At 65.7% G+C, this 15,339-nt stretch overlaps 2 protein-coding genes across 5 annotated transcripts; one reads left to right on the forward strand and one right to left on the reverse strand.

Moving 5' to 3' along the window:
- Positions 1-2,675: 2,675 nt before the first annotated feature.
- Positions 2,676-7,603, reverse strand: CHPF (chondroitin polymerizing factor). The gene is made up of 4 exons (XM_075430926.1): positions 7,239-7,603; positions 5,819-6,383; positions 5,440-5,622; positions 2,676-4,917 (listed from the first exon to the last, which is right to left on the reverse strand). Exons 1-4 carry the CDS (start codon positions 7,541-7,543, stop codon positions 3,655-3,657), a joined length of 2,316 nt encoding a protein of 771 aa, XP_075287041.1. The 5' UTR covers positions 7,544-7,603; the 3' UTR covers positions 2,676-3,654.
- Positions 7,604-10,247: 2,644 nt separating this feature from the next.
- TMEM198 (transmembrane protein 198) lies at positions 10,248-15,262 on the forward strand. 4 transcript variants are annotated; one of them, XM_075430706.1, is made up of 5 exons: positions 10,248-10,292; positions 12,207-12,457; positions 12,565-13,140; positions 13,368-13,576; positions 14,008-15,262. In XM_075430706.1, exons 2-5 carry the CDS (start codon positions 12,268-12,270, stop codon positions 14,155-14,157), a joined length of 1,125 nt encoding a protein of 374 aa, XP_075286821.1. In that variant the 5' UTR covers positions 10,248-10,292; positions 12,207-12,267; the 3' UTR covers positions 14,158-15,262. The 4 variants fall into 4 exon arrangements, with proteins under 4 accessions (XP_075286821.1, XP_075286818.1, XP_075286819.1 ...); XM_075430703.1 differs by lacking the exon at positions 10,248-10,292 and having other exon boundaries at positions 11,272-12,457; XM_075430704.1 differs by lacking the exon at positions 10,248-10,292 and having other exon boundaries at positions 11,272-12,457; positions 14,011-15,262.
- Positions 15,263-15,339: the final 77 nt, after the last annotated feature.

The raw sequence follows: 15,339 nt of genomic DNA on the forward strand, positions 1-15,339 counted from the left end.
GCTCTGATTTCCCCAAGCTTGGCCAGAAAAGCCCCTGGCCAAAGCCCCCCACACCCTTCAGAAGGGCTGTGACCTCAGGCACTGGGTGCAAGCAAAGCCTGGCATCTCCCTGCCTGCTCCTCCCTAAGCAGCACAGCTTCGCCTGCCTTTGCTTGCAGCCGGGAGGAAACGTTTGCCGGCACTGGGTCTGGCTCTGCGGTGAGGCCCCCCTGGCCCCTTCCCAACTAAAGCACTGGGACAAAAGGGCACTGCGCTTCCCCTCGCCCTCCAGCCCTCTCCTGGCACAGCTTCTCTTCCTACATCCCCCCACAGGTCAGCTATCGAGCTGATTAACATTGCCAGGGCGTAAATAACTCCGCCGCAGGGGTCATGGCAGCCAGAAGCGACCCAAGCAGGGCTAGCGAAGCTGGTTTTGCCTTCCCCGCTCGCAGGCTTACTGCTGGGGGAACAAATTGGGGTGGGCAGAACGGCAGAGCAGCAGCTTGGGTTTTCCCCAGTTTAAGTCCGTTTCCTTGCCGTGGTGCAGGAGGCAGAGGGGAGGCCAGCACCCGCCCAGCCCCGGTGTGCCCAGCCAGCCCCTCTCGTGCTCCTAAGGGCTCTGAACTGGCCCTTCACACTCTTCCAAAACTCTCCCCAATTGCAACTTGCGTTGCTCTTCTCAAAGGCTGTGGTGAGCCAGTAACACTGCTGAGAAAACTTTCCCGAGGGAACCAGCAGTCTACGGGCAGCAGACACGTGTCTTCTCCTGCCCTGTTGGGAAAACAGCCCTTTGGCTGTCCTGCTTCTGCAACCACCTCTGTGCAAAAACTGGCACGTCGCTTGGAAGCACTGATCCAACCTGAACAGGTCCATGCCAGCACCTGGGGCTGCTCCTGCCTCTTTCAAGGCTGTCACCATCCCGGTCCAGCGCCCTGCCTGCACCTGCCAGCCCTGCGCAGGTAAGAGCGGGGCTTCGCCGTGTTGCAACGCTGCAAATAACTTGCCAAACGCCGCTTCAAACGCGGCCAGCTCCCTTTTAAGAGGAGCACTGACTGTGCTGGGAGTGCTCCGGGGCCTGTCCTTTGCTGTGGGTACGCTGGCGCGGGGGGGGCTCTGTTGGTGTTGATAGTGTGGAGCGCTAGGTATGCGAATAGCTCTAACTCCATCTGGGCAAACAGCAAAGAGGAGACCAGAGCAACTCTATCTGGACCATCTTGCAACAATTAAATGGCAATTCAGCATTTCTTTTCGCAGCCAACTTGATCTGAAGCCAGTTTGCGTTATTACTATTTGGATACTCTTCCAACACCTCATCACATCCGACTCCTAGGTCTGCTTTTCAGAGGAGAAACATATCTGTAACGCACCTGCATCCGCCTTGCTCCCTCTGTCCCAGATTCGCATTTAAAGGGAATTAAGGATGTGCTCAGGGAAGACCAAAAATAGAAATACTCAGAGCAAGCTCATGGTTATCGTCTGAAATATAACAAAATTATATTTAAACATATACGCTCCTACATCATGGATATGAAGACTGGAGCAGGAATATATGAATGAGGTATCTTTGGGGAAGGAAAGCCACACAGCCCAGGGGCTTTCCATGAGTTTCGCTGAGCACTACCAGCCTGGTTAACTAACAGCCAGTAGGTTCAATGAATTTTCTCAGGGATGTTTCTGACAGTGGGTGTTTTGTGAACAAGTAAAACACGGTGACCAAAGGACTGTCGGAAAGAGCATGTGGAGCCATGAAAATCATGCCTGGAGCAGGCAGCACGGGCAGGGGACTGTCCACACTTCTACTGCAAACAGGAGCTGTAGGTAATGAGCCAGTCCGGGGCAGGACCATGGTGCTCCCCAACCCAGCACCACAGCAGCAGGGAACTGGACACCACAAGATGCTGACAAGCCCCGAGATGCACAACAGCCTGAAAAAGGGTGAAGCCAATGGAGGGAGGGCAGGTCCGGCCCTAATGATTCAACAGTGTTCAGATGGGGTTTCTGTCCCGGGAGTGTCCTTCGGAGCTGATCCCAGATGCTGGAAGGCAGAGCTTACCCCACTTGGGCACCCAAACTCTGCTCCAACACGGGCCAGAGGTCCCCCATCACTCACGTACAGCCCGCGAAGGCTGTCAGGGGGACAGCACACGCAGGAGGACACACGGCTGCACCGGCCCCTCACCGCAGTGCGTTTTTACCCATAGCCAGGGCTGAGGAGGGCTGGAAACCTGGTCAGCAGGATCACGAATTCACGGCACCAAGAAGGACAGGGCACTGCCCAGAGCTCCGCACGCTGCACGCAGGCATGGGGGCTTCCCATGGCAAGTGGCTCAGCGTCCTGCTGCATCAGTGGCTGACAGCAAGGGGTGACAGCAGGATGGCCCCAGGGAAGGTGGGCATCAGAGGAGGTGCAGGACTCCTGCTGTGAGCCCCAGGGGCTCAAGCTGGTATTTCCAAGTGTCTGCTTGGCCTGGCACCTGCTAGCCTGTCCCTAAGGCGATTAAGGAGAGGCAGTTGTCTCCCAGCTCAGGTAGAGGATTCTTCAGGCAGCCTGGGGAAAGCAGCATCCCTGCGAGGAAGCAGTCCAGCCAGCTGCAGCCAGGTTTCATACAAGCAGCCAGCACCTACCAGCACACAGAACCCCTACAGGGCCCCCAGAGATGCCCCGGGGAAGAATCAGCCAGACCCACCACCTCATCTCTCTGTTTTATTAGTGTAAACAGTCCCCCCGCCCTCCTCTCCCCACTATTAAATACAAACCAGGAGCAGAGAGCGGCTCCTCAGTCGCTTTCTCCTTAGGAGATGCGCAGCCAAACCCTCTGCCGTGCCCACCAAGCCGGGCACCGCGTCCCTCGGCCCCGAGGGTGACCCCACGGCAGGGAGGGCTCCCACCTCTGTCGGGAGGGTCTTGTCCAAGGGCTGCAACCTCCGACGTCCTATCCATACTACGAAGGCCAAAGCGGCCTGGGTCACGGTTCCCATGGGGAGCAGCTCACGGTATGTGAATACAGCAGGATCCCCTCCGGCACCCCCTGTGCCCACCGGCGCCGGGGGCCAGCACCCCCCACCCTGACTCACCAGGAGGGCTCCGGCTGGTTGCCAAGTGGCAAAACCCCGAAACCAACCTCCTTATTGCTCTTTTGTGGTGGGACATGCCCCATCGAGCTGTCCCTGCACAACCGGGCCGACGCACCGAAGGAGCAAGGGGCACAGCCCTGTCCTGGGGCACTGGGGGGACAGTGAGGGATCACCCCCAGCTCCGGGACAGTCACGCCCCGCAGCAGGGCGGCCTTGGGCTCTGCGTGCGCCTGGTTGAGGGGGGACAGCAAGGGACAGGGCAGCCCATCGCCTGCCTGCCAGGCAGCAGGGCCAGGACAGAGGGATGGGGCTGGTGGCCAGCAGCTGGGGGATGAGCAGCCCGGGCATCCCAGCTCACAGCTCTGCAACCCCGATCCCACCTCGCCCCGGGGTCTGCACAGCCACAGCCGCTCCAGAAAGACCCAGGCACCCTGGGCTGGCAGACCCCGGCCTGGGCAGCCCCAGCGGGGCAAGTCACAAGCTCGGGCACCGGCGATCCCTGCAGTTGCTGGGAGGAGGAAGACAGATTTGGGCAGCAGAAGAGGTGGGGTGGGCAGGTAGGCACGGCAGGGCAGGGCCAGCCCCTCTGTGCCGCGGAGTTCAGGTGCTGTTCCCCTGCTCCTGCTCGAAAAGCACCATGGCCAGCTGGGAGCGAGAGCCTACGCCCTCCAGGCTGCTCTGCACGCAGCGGTGGTAGATCTCCTCGCTGAGCCGGGGGTTGCAGGCCTGGTGCCGGTAGCGTTGCAGCAGGGCGGGCTCCACGGCCCGGAAGACGTGGAGGTTGGAGTACTTGACGAACATGTCATAGATGTCCAGGGTCTCCAGGATGTCCTCGTTCTCCTGCACGTCACCCGCCATGCGGGTGCGCGCCGCCATGTAGTCAGCATTGTAGAAGCAGGCTTCGTGGAAGACATCGCGGTCGAAGCGCCCCGCGTCCCGCAGCAGGTCCAGCGTGGTGGGCGGCACCTGGTTGTGGTAAGCAATGGCGGGGTTGTAGCCCTGGAAGTGGATGGGGAAGAAGACCTGCCAGTTGTTGATGGTGTTCATCCGGCAGCGGTTCAGGAAGTCGACGGTGACCTCTGTCCCCACACCAGCCACGAAGAAAAGCGTGTCCACAGGATGCTTCTTGGAGATGATGTCCATGACCTTGATTTGGGAGGGTGCATCTGTCTTGACACTGATCCATGGGATCTTCACCTCCGCATACTTGCGCTCGTACTCGGTGATCTGGGCCTTCACGGCGGCAAAGATGTCATTCTGGGTGACCTGCTGGGCCTCAAAGGGGTCATAGATGAAAAGGAAGGTAAGCACTGCGTTCTCGTTGCTCTCAAAGGCAGCCGCTGCATAAGCCTCCATAAAGCGGGCAGCGTGGTCCCGGTCGTGGGCCGTCAGCGGCAGGATGACATTGATGCGGCTGGCCTCTGTCACGTAGGGCATGGGGATGATCTCCACCTCGCTGAGGGGCCGCACCAGGTGCACGCGCTTGGTGACGGAGCGGCTGTGCCCCTTCTGGGTGACCACCTCCACCTGGAGATCCAGCGTGTACTCCATGCCACGGGTGGGGTCGAAGCGCCGGTACCCGTTCACCAGCTGCTGCTTGCGGACGTGGAGCACCGGCTGGTACTTGCGGTTCAACTCCTCCATGGCCGTGGCCACCACGTCGGCCACGTCCGCCAGGTCTGCGCCACGCAGCTCGCACTTGGGAGAGCCGTCCACGCAGGCATAGACCTGCTCCTCCGTGAAGTAGTCCCAGCGCAGCACCTCAAAGCGGGTTTTGGGCTGGAAGGGGGGCGGGATGCCAATAGGCCACGTGGCACCATTGTCCCCATCGGCGGACAGGCTGCTGGCGTTCTGGATCTCCAGCTGCAAGAGGAGAGACGCAGGAGTGAGAGCCCAGGTGGGCGCAGGGAGGTCTTCCAGCTCTGGCTGCAGGTGAGCTGACCCCCGATACTCAGCGATCAGCCACTCCAGCCCAAAGAGCAGTGGCAGAATAACTCTGCCTTCAGCCTGACTCCAGTCAGCCCCTCAGGTTTCCTCCTAATAGCACCCCGAATGCCGCAAGCCACCTCCACTAGCAGGATCCACACTCTCTCCCACCCTGCCCAGCCTCTGCAGGCAGACCTCAGCACCCTGCTGCCTCCATCACCCTGAATCACCACCACAGCTTCAGGGCCCATCTGGGTCCAAAGCTGCTCACACTCTGAGGACTGCTCTCCAGCCAGCACGGCTGCCCCTGCAGCCACATGAGCTCAGCTGATCCTGTCCCATAGCAGCTCCAGGTGAGAAACCCTCCAGTTAGAGAAGAGAGAGGTAACACGGAGCGACCAGAAAGCCCACGGAGATGACAGGAAAAGCCAAGACCCTCCCAGCCAAGCCAGGTCTCACCTGGAGCTGCTGGATCTCCTGGTATGTCCTCTCCAGCTCAACCTGCGCGAAGTACTTGTGCAGCCGGTACATCTGGAGGGGATCCAGCACGGGGTGGACAGTGAAGGCACTCTGGAAACGGAGGTCAGTCTCCCGCTCAGGGTCCGCATTCTTCCCCAGCTCAAAGTAGTGGTAACGCAGGCCCTGTGCCAGCCAGGAGAGACGGGTCACAGCCAGCCCTGACCCACGCTCCCACCCCATCGGCTGCCAGCACAGCAAGCTCGAAGGACGACAGGGTGCAAGAGCTCATCCCCCCGGGACCTGGGAGCCCACAGGGAGGTGGTCAAACGCATCGGGCCAGGATCAGGCTCTCGGCAGCCAGCTCCACTGCAGGACCTACCTCGTGCTCCTCGGCACAGTTGATGGCTGTGTAGTCGATGATGCAGCGGCCCAGCCACTCGTCGGGCCGGGCGCTGAGGATGTCGTTGCGGCAGCTCTCCAGGTGCTGCTGCAGGAGCAGGAGGAGGCTCCGGGACAACAGGTAGCCAAACCCCCCATAGCAGTAGCGTCCCTCGGTGTCCCCACCGATGAACTCCTCGGGACGGCCTAGGTAGAGATGGGTGTCGATGCTGAGGTGGGCAACCAGGCGGCTGATGCGGTGCGCCTCCGTGTAGGTATCGTCCTGCACCAGGAAGAACCAGTCGAAGTCGTTGACGTAGTGGTCCAGAAGGTACCTGACGGTCTGGTACATGTTCCAGATAGGCCGCTCGTCGCTGTGTGTCACCACCGTCATGCCGTGGGGCACCTTGCGGCCCCGCGTGCCCGTGAAGTACACCAGGCGCTCCAGGCGGTGGGCCAGCGTGCGGTTGACAGCCACCCCCAGTGTGTTCAGCGTGCTCTTGGAGGTCAGCACGCCCACAAAGAGCCGCTGCCGCATCCCCAGCTCCGTGCTGATGTACCGAGTCCTGCAGGAGGGAGAGAACGTCTAGGCCCCAGAGCACTGCACCCCACCTCGCCATACACCCTCCCCATTCCCCAGTTCCTCCGCAGGAACCACTCTCAGGCTTCAACCACAGGCAGAAGGCACCACCGCCTGCCGCCATGCCTGGGCCAGGGGACCGTCCCTGGCCATGGGCTCGAACCAGGGCCTCACAGAATCACAGAATGGTAGGGGTTGGCAGGGACCTCTGTGGGTCATCTAGTCCAACCCCCCTGCCGAAGCAGGGTCACCTACAGCAGGCTGCACAGGACCTTGTCCAGGTGGGTCTTGAATATCTCCAGAGAAGGAGAATCCACAGCCTCCCTGGGCAGCCTGTTCCAGTGCTCCGTCACCCTCAGAGGGAAGAAGTTCTTCCTCATGTTCAGACGGAACTTCCTATGGTTCAGTTTGTGCCCGTTGCCCCTGGTCCTGAAGGCTGAGCACCGCTAAAAGCAGGGAAGCGGGGCTGCAGGCCCCAGCTCTCGCGGTGACGCGACCCCCAGGCACTCTGCCAGGCAGGCAGGCAGGAGAGCCCGCGCTGCCCACCAGGGGAAGCCGGGCCCCCCTGGGGGTGGCTGAAGCCAGCACGGGGCCGCCCGCGGCCCCCTCCCCGCCGCGGCCCCGCTCACGACTCCCCGGTTCAGCTCTCCCAGCGCGGCGGCAGGAAGCGACCCCCCCCCCCCCCGCCACACACTGGGCCCATTCAGCCCCCTCCGTCCGCCCACTGCCTCGCCGGGACAAGGAGGCCCTTTCACCGCCGTCTCCCCGGGACGGCCGCAGCTGCTGCCGTCGGAAGCCCCGTCGGGTCGGCCCTTCCCCCGCTCCCCCCGGGCCCCCGCACCTGACGGCCTTCTTGGCGGCCCTGCCGGGGCTGGGCGGGCGGTAGGGCACGACGCGGGGCTCCCAGCTGTCGGCGCCCAGCCCGGCGGGCACGGCGTTGGGCCTGCGCGCCGCGTTGCCGTTGGCGGGGCCGGGGGGCGGCGCGGGGCCGCCGTCGGGGCGCGGGCGTGCGGCGGGGCGCGGCGGCGGCCCGCAGGGCTCCTCCACCCAGGTGACGCTGAGCAGGCTGAGGGTGAAGCCCAGCGAGACGCCGATGGCCACCGGCCCGGCGGGCCGCAGCACCGACAGCACCAGCGACAGCCGCATGGCCGGGACGGGACCGGGGACGGCCACCAGGGGCGGCTCCGGCTGCCGCTGCCGCTGGCGGCGCCGCCGTCCGACGTGTCACCCCCTGGCCCCGCCCCGCCGCCGCGTCACCGCGGGCCGCCCGCCCCGGCCAATGGGAGGCGCTCCCGCCGCCGCGTCACGGCGCGCTGAGGGAGCGGGGGGGGGCGGCGTGGGGGCGGGACGAGGTTGCCAGGAGACGGCGCCACCGCCCCCCCCCCCCCCGAGGGGCAGGACCGTGGGGCGGGGGGGGGCGAGGTGAGACCCGCAGGCCGCTCCCCCCCCAGGCCCCCGAGACCTCGCCGCAGGGCTGCCCGGTACCCGCCCCCGGCCGGCCCCGGCTGCCCGCTGAGACCGGGCCGCGGCGCCTGAGCCGGCTTAAGGACGGATTAGCCCGGGCGGGAGCCGCGGGGCCGGGGCGCAGCTGGCCCGTTGTGCCCGCGGCTGGGGGGGACAGCGCTGCCCCCGGCGCTGGGGGGTTTGTGGTTCCCCTTCCCCGGTCGCTGGGCTCTGCCTGGGCGTCCGCAGGGGGTGGCTGTGGCTTGGCCTGGAGCAGCGGAACACAGGCCGCGGGCTGCAGCAGGCGCTGGGCACGCCGGGTGACCGGGCAGCGGGCGTGCGGGAGGGCGAGCAGCGGCTGGAAGACCTCTGGACGCGGAGCGGCAAACCGTCCCGGGGCAGGAGGAGGGCAGGCGGAGCAGCAGGAGATCCCAGCCGCAGCACTGGGGAACCCCCTCGGTGCCTACGGGTCAAAACGGGACCGAAGAGGCGGCCGCTGTCCTGCTCCGAGCTGTCGGCGGCAGGGCCACCGTCCCGCTGGGTGACAGAGAGAGCCCCCGGGCAGACAGAGCCAGAGGAACCGGCTCCGGGCAGGGTTTGCCACATAGACGGAGCCTCTGGTGCGGGAATGATCCAACCCAGAGGCTGTGAGGCCAGCAGCCCTACATGGCGGCTCAGCACCAGGCATTACTGAGTAAGGGCGAGGAGAAGGACCCGGCCTTTCCGCCCGTTCCCAGCCTGTGGCTCCCCTTCCAGCAGCCCCGCAGCCATCTGGTGCCCCTGGATTTACTCTGGCTGGTGGGGAGCCCATCCCACCCTCCCTGTGAAACACATACCCCCGGTCCCAGGGAGCGCCGGTGGCCACAGGGCATGGCAGGGCACCGAGGGCAGGCGGGAGCCCGCTCTGCTCCAGGGTCTCTTTCATTTTCTGGAACAAAGAAGCCTGTTTTCATCAGGAAGCGGCTGGCAACATCCCGCCCCCCGCATATACGGGACCATCATCCAAGCTCGGCTCGTTTTCATCGGCCTTTTTCTCCTGAATAGGCCAAGACAAGCAATAGGCAAAGGCAGTCACGTGGATGGCAGTTTAATGAAGAACATATAAAAACTAGGAACAGAGGGAATGTGATGGGACAAGGAGACGCCAGAAGGGAAAAGATGCAGAAGTAAGAAACGAGCAGAGATTTTCCATGGACAAGGGCCAAAAAGCAGACGTGGTCATAAACAACCAAAGTCGCCTGTTTTCTGTACGCAGAGAAACGTGTTAGAAATAGATGTCTGCCTTACAAGTCGGAATATTGAACATCAGTTGTCTTACATGAACCTAGGGGAATTTTCAGGAGGCTTCATTCTGAAACGACCCTGTTAATCTGGTCTTGTGTTTAGACAGCAGTGCAGATTGGAGAAAGCATTGAATTTTTCAGAAATAAGACTGAGTTCAGGGAAACAGCACAGAGATGAAGCTGTGGGCAGAGGAAACACCTCCCCAGGGCTTGCCAGGGTGGTGGCCGAGCTGAGGGCCCCCGTGCCCGGCCCCAGGAGATCCCGTGGGGGCAGCAGCCGGTGGCCACGGCGCCGTTCCTCTGGCAGCCCCTTCGCAGCCCCCTGCCAGCTGCGGCTCCTGCCTTTGTCTCCCCGGCGTTGGCGTGGGGCTGGGAAGGGGCTGCCAGGGGAACGGCCGCTGCTGCCAAGAGCCTTCTCCCTGCCAGGATTTCCGGGGGGTCTCTGGGCGCCGTAGCCGCGAGGTGCCAGCTCCAGAGAGCCGCTGCCGAGCTCCACGTCCTCCCACCGACCTGCCGCGCCTGCATCTCCCGGCCGCTCGCGGGGGCACGGGTGGGCAGCCTCTATAGGTGCCCCCTCCGAACGCCGGCGCTGGGGTCCCCGTGGCCCCGGCACAGGCCCCTTGCGAGGTGCATGGCCCTGTGCACGCCCTGCCAGGTGTGCGCCGGCCGCGCAATCCTGCGCACGCCTGACGCAAGGCTCTCCTGCGGTTTTCACGCCCACGGCCCTGCACGGCCCACCCCTCCGCCCCACACCCCTTCGCACAGCGCCCAGGGGGCTGCAGCCCCCCCAGCCGCTGCACGGGCCGGTGCACGCTGTGCCACGCTGCACGCACAGCCTCGGGCAGACACCCCGGTGCACGCCCCGACGCCTGCCGCACCGCACACCCCACCGCACACCCCAGCCCACGTGCCGGTGCACACCCCTCCACCCGCCCCGGCGCAGGCCCCTCCCCCATGAGAAGCCCCGCCCCACCGCCGGGAGAGGCCCCGCCCCCTGCCGGCCCCGCCCCCTCCCGAGCGGCGCGGTGACGCGGCGCGGTGACGTCAGGCGGAGCTGTCCGCTCAGCACCGGGCGGCGGGCCGCGCCGCCAGCATGCGCGGGGGCCGGGGCCGGGGCCGGGAGCGCCGGGCGCCGCGGGGCCGCCGCCGCTGCGGGGCCGGGAGCGCAGGTCGGAGCGGGCGGGGCGGGGCCGGACGGGACGGGGCGGGGCGGCAGGGGGTGGGGGCAGCACGTGCGGGTCGGGCGGGCGGGGGGCGCGGCGGGGCCCTCGGGGGAAGGGCTCGGGCACCGGGCGCCCGGTCCCCCCCCCGCCCCCTTGCCCCCACCGGCTGCGGGAGCGAGCGCGGTGCCCGAGGACGGGCGGGCGGGGCCCGGCGGGGCGCCCCCGGGACCCCCGCCCCGAACAAAGAGAGGGGCGGAGCGGCCCCGCGCCCCGGCGGCCCTTGCGGCCGTCGCTTAGCAACGCCGCGCCCGCCCCGCCGGCCCGGGGCCCTGCAGCCGGGCGGGGGGCGGCGGGGCGGGCCGGGGAGCGCCGGGGGGAGCGGGGGGTACAGGACGGCGGCGGCTGGGCGCGGCCCCGAGCACTTCCCCCGGGCCCCCGCCGCGCTGTGCCCGGGAGGGGAGGGCGGGGGTCCCGGGGCAGGCCGCGGCGGGGAGCCCGGGGCTGCGGGGAGGCGGCGGCGGGCGGGTGAGTCCCCGCGCCAATGAGCGGCGCCAATGAGCGGCGCCGGGCTCCCCTAGCAACAGTGCCCGCGCCAATGGGCGCCGGGAGCTGCCCGCAGCCCTGCCCGCAGCACTGCTCGGCGTTGGTTGTCCCAGCGACCCTTCCCCGCCGGCCCGGCCCCGGCCTGCGTGGGTCGGGGGTCAGGGAGCAGCCCCTCGCCGCCCTCCCGCCGCTCCGCCCAGCCGTGCCGTGCCCACGCCGTGCCCCGGCCCCGATGCCCTGGGCAGCGCCGGCCGGCACAGCCCCGCTTTCACCCCGCACGGCATCGCCCGGCCTCGCCGGGGCAGCCGGGTAAAGTCCAATCCCGCTCAGTCCCCCCGGGAGCTCGGGCAGGGGCCCGGCGCTCGGCTGCCCGCTCCCTGCTTCCCCAGGATTAGGGGAAGCTCGGCCCTGGCGAGGTGCTGGGCCGTAGAGAGGCATGGCCGCGGCCTCTGCCCTCTCCTGGCGCGCTGGTTTTGCCAGCCATCCTGAGCCAGCTGCTCTAACGTGGTGCTTGGAAGGACTGGCGCTGGCATGGGGACAGCCGGTGACAATAAACCCATCCTAACCCAACCGAGCCCAGACAGGCACCCGGGGAGCGAAAGGATGCTGGAACCAGCTCCGGGTGGAGCGGGCAGACGGCTGCTGTAATTAGGTGTAAGCTGGAGCTGGATCAGTCTCTGCAGGGGATTATGGCCCCCTCCATCTGCGTAGGCACTGCGGGGGGCCCGGTGACCGCCTGCTCGGCGTCCCGGCGCGGCCGCGGCGTGGTGGGTGAGCCCTCGGGTTAAGGGGCAGTGCCAGGCCCGTCCCGCTCCGGCCTCTTGGGTCGGCGTGGGAGGGCTGGATCCAGCGCAGGGCCCCGCTCTGTTTCTGTAAGGACACTGGGAGCGGGGATGAAAACCAGCCAGAAATATGATTAGAGGATTGGAGAAAATGCCTTGGAGTACAAGCTTTAAGAGCTCAATCTGTTTAGCCTATAAAAATAGAAGACTGAGGGGTGACTTAATTACCAAGCATAATTACTTCACAGGCAGAAAATACCAGGTAGTGGAAGTCTCCCTTTAATCGAGCAGGGAAAGGCGCCGGAGAGCCAGGGGCAGGAAAGTGGAGCCGCAGACACATTATAGAGCGCCGTGTCCCGGCAGCGAAGCTCCCCGGGGGTGCGGAGGACGGGCTCCCCAGGGATGGGACATCCCTGCAGCTGCCCTGGGGCTGACGGTCCGTGCTCCATCAGCCCCCATGAGTGAGGTTGTTGCCCCATTCCCTTCCTTCCCACCTGGGCAGCGAGGGGCCGGAGCAGGTTTTTTGGTGGCTGGGTGCCGGCTGGTGGGCACTGCCGGTGATGCCTCCATCCCCCTTCTCTCTCTCTGTCTGCAGCTGGGGCGGGTGCCGGGGCGCAGTTTTGCCGGCGAGCCATGGGGCAGGAGCGGAGATTTTGATGCTTCTCCCGGGAGTCCCCAGAGCCATGACTGCAACTGTGCAGACGCTGCGGTTCAAGCTGCTGCCGCACGAGCCAGGCCAGGAGTGGGGGCACAGCTGCCAGCAGGAAATCGAGCGTCGCTACCAGGTCGTGCCGTCAGTGGTGTGCGCCATGTGCTGCCTCTTCGGCATCATCTACTGCTTCTTTGGTGAGCCTGGCTGGTCCGGCAGCTGGAGGGGCAAGCAGGGAGAAGGGCAGGGGGCACCTGGGGGGTTGCTGACCGTCCACCCCCTGATTGCGGTGGTCTCTCCACAGGCTACCGCTGCTTCAAGGCTGTCATGTTCCTGACGGGGCTGATGTTCGGCTCCATCATCATCTTCATGCTGTGCTACAAGGAGAGGGTTTTGGACACGCAGCTGAGCGTGGAGGCCTCAGTGGGCATCGGGCTGGGCATCGGGGTCCTGTGCGGGCTGGTCACCATGCTGGTGCGCAGCGTCGGCCTCTTCATGGTGGGGCTGCTCCTGGGGCTGCTGCTGGCAGTGGCCACGCTGGTGGTGATGGAGCAGTTCTACCACCCACCGACGGTGTGGATCCCCATCGCGCTGCTCCTGGGTGTCGGGATGCTCTTCGCCGTCCTCACCCTGCAGTGGCAGCGCTTCTTCACCACCCTCTCCACCGCCGTCTTCGGCAGCGCCATCATGACTGTCACCATCGACTACTTCATCGAGCTCTTCCTCCTGGTACAGTACATCTACGAGCGCATCAAGGTGGCCCCCGCTCGCCCCGTGTGCTGGTACAGCTGGGTCATCCTGGGCGTCTGGCCGCTCCTCGCCACGCTGGGTGTCCTGGTCCAGTGGAAGGTCACGGCCGAGGGCTACTCCCACACCGAAGGTATGTGGGGGCTGGAGGAGATGAACGTGGCGTCAGGTGGGCGCAGGAGCTGGGGGGCTGGGGTAGGGGTTCCCGGCACCTGATTTGCCCACACAGATCAGGGGTTTGGGACTTTACGGGGGCACAGCACTCAAAGGAGGCCTGGGTGCTCAAAGCTGGGGCTGGTTTGGGTGCAGGGAGGATTTTGGGGGTGCTCCCCAGTGCTCACAGGCCCCTCTGCCCCGCAGTGATCATCAGCCGGCAGCAGCGCCGCGTGCAGCTGATGCGCATCAAGCAGCGGGAGGACCGAAAGGAGAAGAAGAAGAAGCGGAGACCCCACCACCCGCCACCCCACCAACACAAAGCCCACCCGCCCGAGCCCGCCTACCGCCGCAAACCCAACCCTGTGCGCCGCTTCGATGGGGACGTGCTCTCCCCTGTGAGTCCCGCACCCAGGGTAGAGATCTTCCACGGCCCTTCCTTCTCCATGTGGGTGGGCTGGGGCACAGAGAGGGGAGAGGTGCAGCTGGCATCCAGGCTCCTCAAGGGACAAGGCTGGGGCATCCTGGGGGCCGGGGCAGCTCAGCAGGGCCTGAGCTGGGACGTACCCACCACGGAGCGCTTCAGCCTTTGTAGGCAAATGTAAACCAGTGGCCAAAAATGCTGCGGCCCACAGTAAAAACAGGCAGCGGGCAAGGTGTGAAGGGTACGCCCAGGAAGGGACGGGGCTGTGCACCCGGCTGCGGCCAGGCCCCACCGGGCCCAAGTGCTGGGGTGGGTGGGATTGCACAGGGCAGGTTCTGGGGGCTGCTGCAGAGCTTAGGGTGGGACGGGATGGAGTGTGCTGGGAGCAGAGCCCCCCTCACTTTCTGTCCCCTCTCTTTCAAGCAGAGCTATATCCAGAGTTTCCGAGAGCGGCAGACGGGGCCGTCCCTGAACAGCCTCATCGCCAGCTCCCACGCCGTAGTGGACCTGGACTATGACTGCAGCTCCACCGTGCCCCTCACCACGGGCTCCGGCCCCGCCGTGCGGGTGTAAGCCAACCCAGTGACCTCGAGCGACACCAGCACCCCGGCCTGCTCCACCAGACCCCCTGGGACAGGCGGGGCTGTGCCCTCGGCCCCAGGCAGCCACGCGCGCCTCGGGGCTGCGGATGGAGACCCTTCCCGAGGACATGTGGGACTTGGCTGGGCGAGTCCCAGCTGCCCGTGGGACCCGGGGGTGCTGGGGGGGAGCCCTCTGGCAGTGACTCAGCCCAGGGACCGAGGACACCAGCACCCATGGACATGCAGCGCAAATGGCTCTGCTGGGGCGGGGGATCCCCGAGTCCCCGCTGCTGCGTGTTCCCACATGGCCTGGGCACACTCAGTTCTGCATCCAAACATTGCCCATCCCATATTTGAGCCCCCCCCCCCTTCCCAGAGAGCAGCTCCCCGCACCTGCCCCCACCCCATTGCACCTCCCAGCAACTCCCCAAGTGCCTGTGCCCCACGTCCCTTCCTCAAAGAGCAGGTCCTCCAGCTCTTTCCCCCCTCCAGGGCCTCTCCCGAGCATGTGTGCCCCATCCCACCCCAGTCCCAAGAGCAGCTCCCAGGCAGTGCTCCCCAAAACCCACCTCCTCAGAGGGTGCCCCTGCCCTAGCCGCCCTCCCTGCCCATCAGGGCGGCTCGCCTTCCTCCCCCCTGTTTCCCAGCCTGGACTGGGGTGGTCCTGGGGTGGAGGCTGCCAGGGCCAGGTGGTTCCCGTGAGGATGTTGCCCTGGGGTGCTGCCATGTGCACTCCCCAGATTGTTTTGATGGGAGACAGGACACTGGATCCAGCCTTTGGGCAGAGGCTGGGCTGCCTCAGGGACGCGGGGACCCCCATGGCATCAGAGGCCGTCGTCGTTTTGCTGGCGACTGGATTTTATAGTGGCCGGGGGGGCCCTGGGGCAGGGCAGGGCGGGAGCACCTGCCCAGAGCACTGCTGCGGGCAGAGGCTCCCGCCTTGTATATATTTCTCTTGCTGTGATTTGTATTAATTTATTACGGAGTGAGCCAGGACTTCCCCGCGGCCAGGCAGGCAGGATGGCGGCAAGGCTGGACCGGGGTGCTCCCCTGTTTTGGGACAGCCCCCCCCCCCCCCCCCCCCCCCCAGCCCAGCCCGGCCGGCCCCACTGCCCCAGGAACTGCATGTTTCTGCCAGGTGCCCTGTCCCCGCAGCGCTGCGCTGCCATCCCCC

Source organism: Opisthocomus hoazin, chromosome 9 (assembly GCF_030867145.1).
Source record: "Opisthocomus hoazin isolate bOpiHoa1 chromosome 9, bOpiHoa1.hap1, whole genome shotgun sequence".
In the NCBI taxonomy this organism is placed as follows: Eukaryota; Metazoa; Chordata; class Aves; order Opisthocomiformes; family Opisthocomidae; genus Opisthocomus; species Opisthocomus hoazin.

Bases quoted from the DNA above. Each gene is read 5' to 3' on its own strand.
- CHPF (XM_075430926.1), bottom strand. From the start codon at position 7,543: ATGCGGCTGTCGCTGGTGCTGTCGGTGCTGCGGCCCGCCGGGCCGGTG. The intron at 6,384-7,238 runs GTGCGGGGGCCC...TCCCTCCTGCAG, and splicing joins GCCGCCAAGAAGGCCGTCAG to GACTCGGTACATCAGCACGG. The intron at 5,623-5,818 runs GTAGGTCCTGCA...TGGCTGGCACAG, and splicing joins ACTGTGCCGAGGAGCACGAG to GGCCTGCGTTACCACTACTT.
- TMEM198 (XM_075430703.1), top strand. From the start codon at position 12,172: ATGCCTCCATCCCCCTTCTCTCTCTCTGTCTGCAGCTGGGGCGGGTGC. The intron at 12,458-12,564 runs GTGAGCCTGGCT...GTCTCTCCACAG, and splicing joins CATCATCTACTGCTTCTTTG to GCTACCGCTGCTTCAAGGCT. The intron at 13,577-14,007 runs GTAGAGATCTTC...CTCTCTTTCAAG, and splicing joins CTGTGAGTCCCGCACCCAGG to CAGAGCTATATCCAGAGTTT.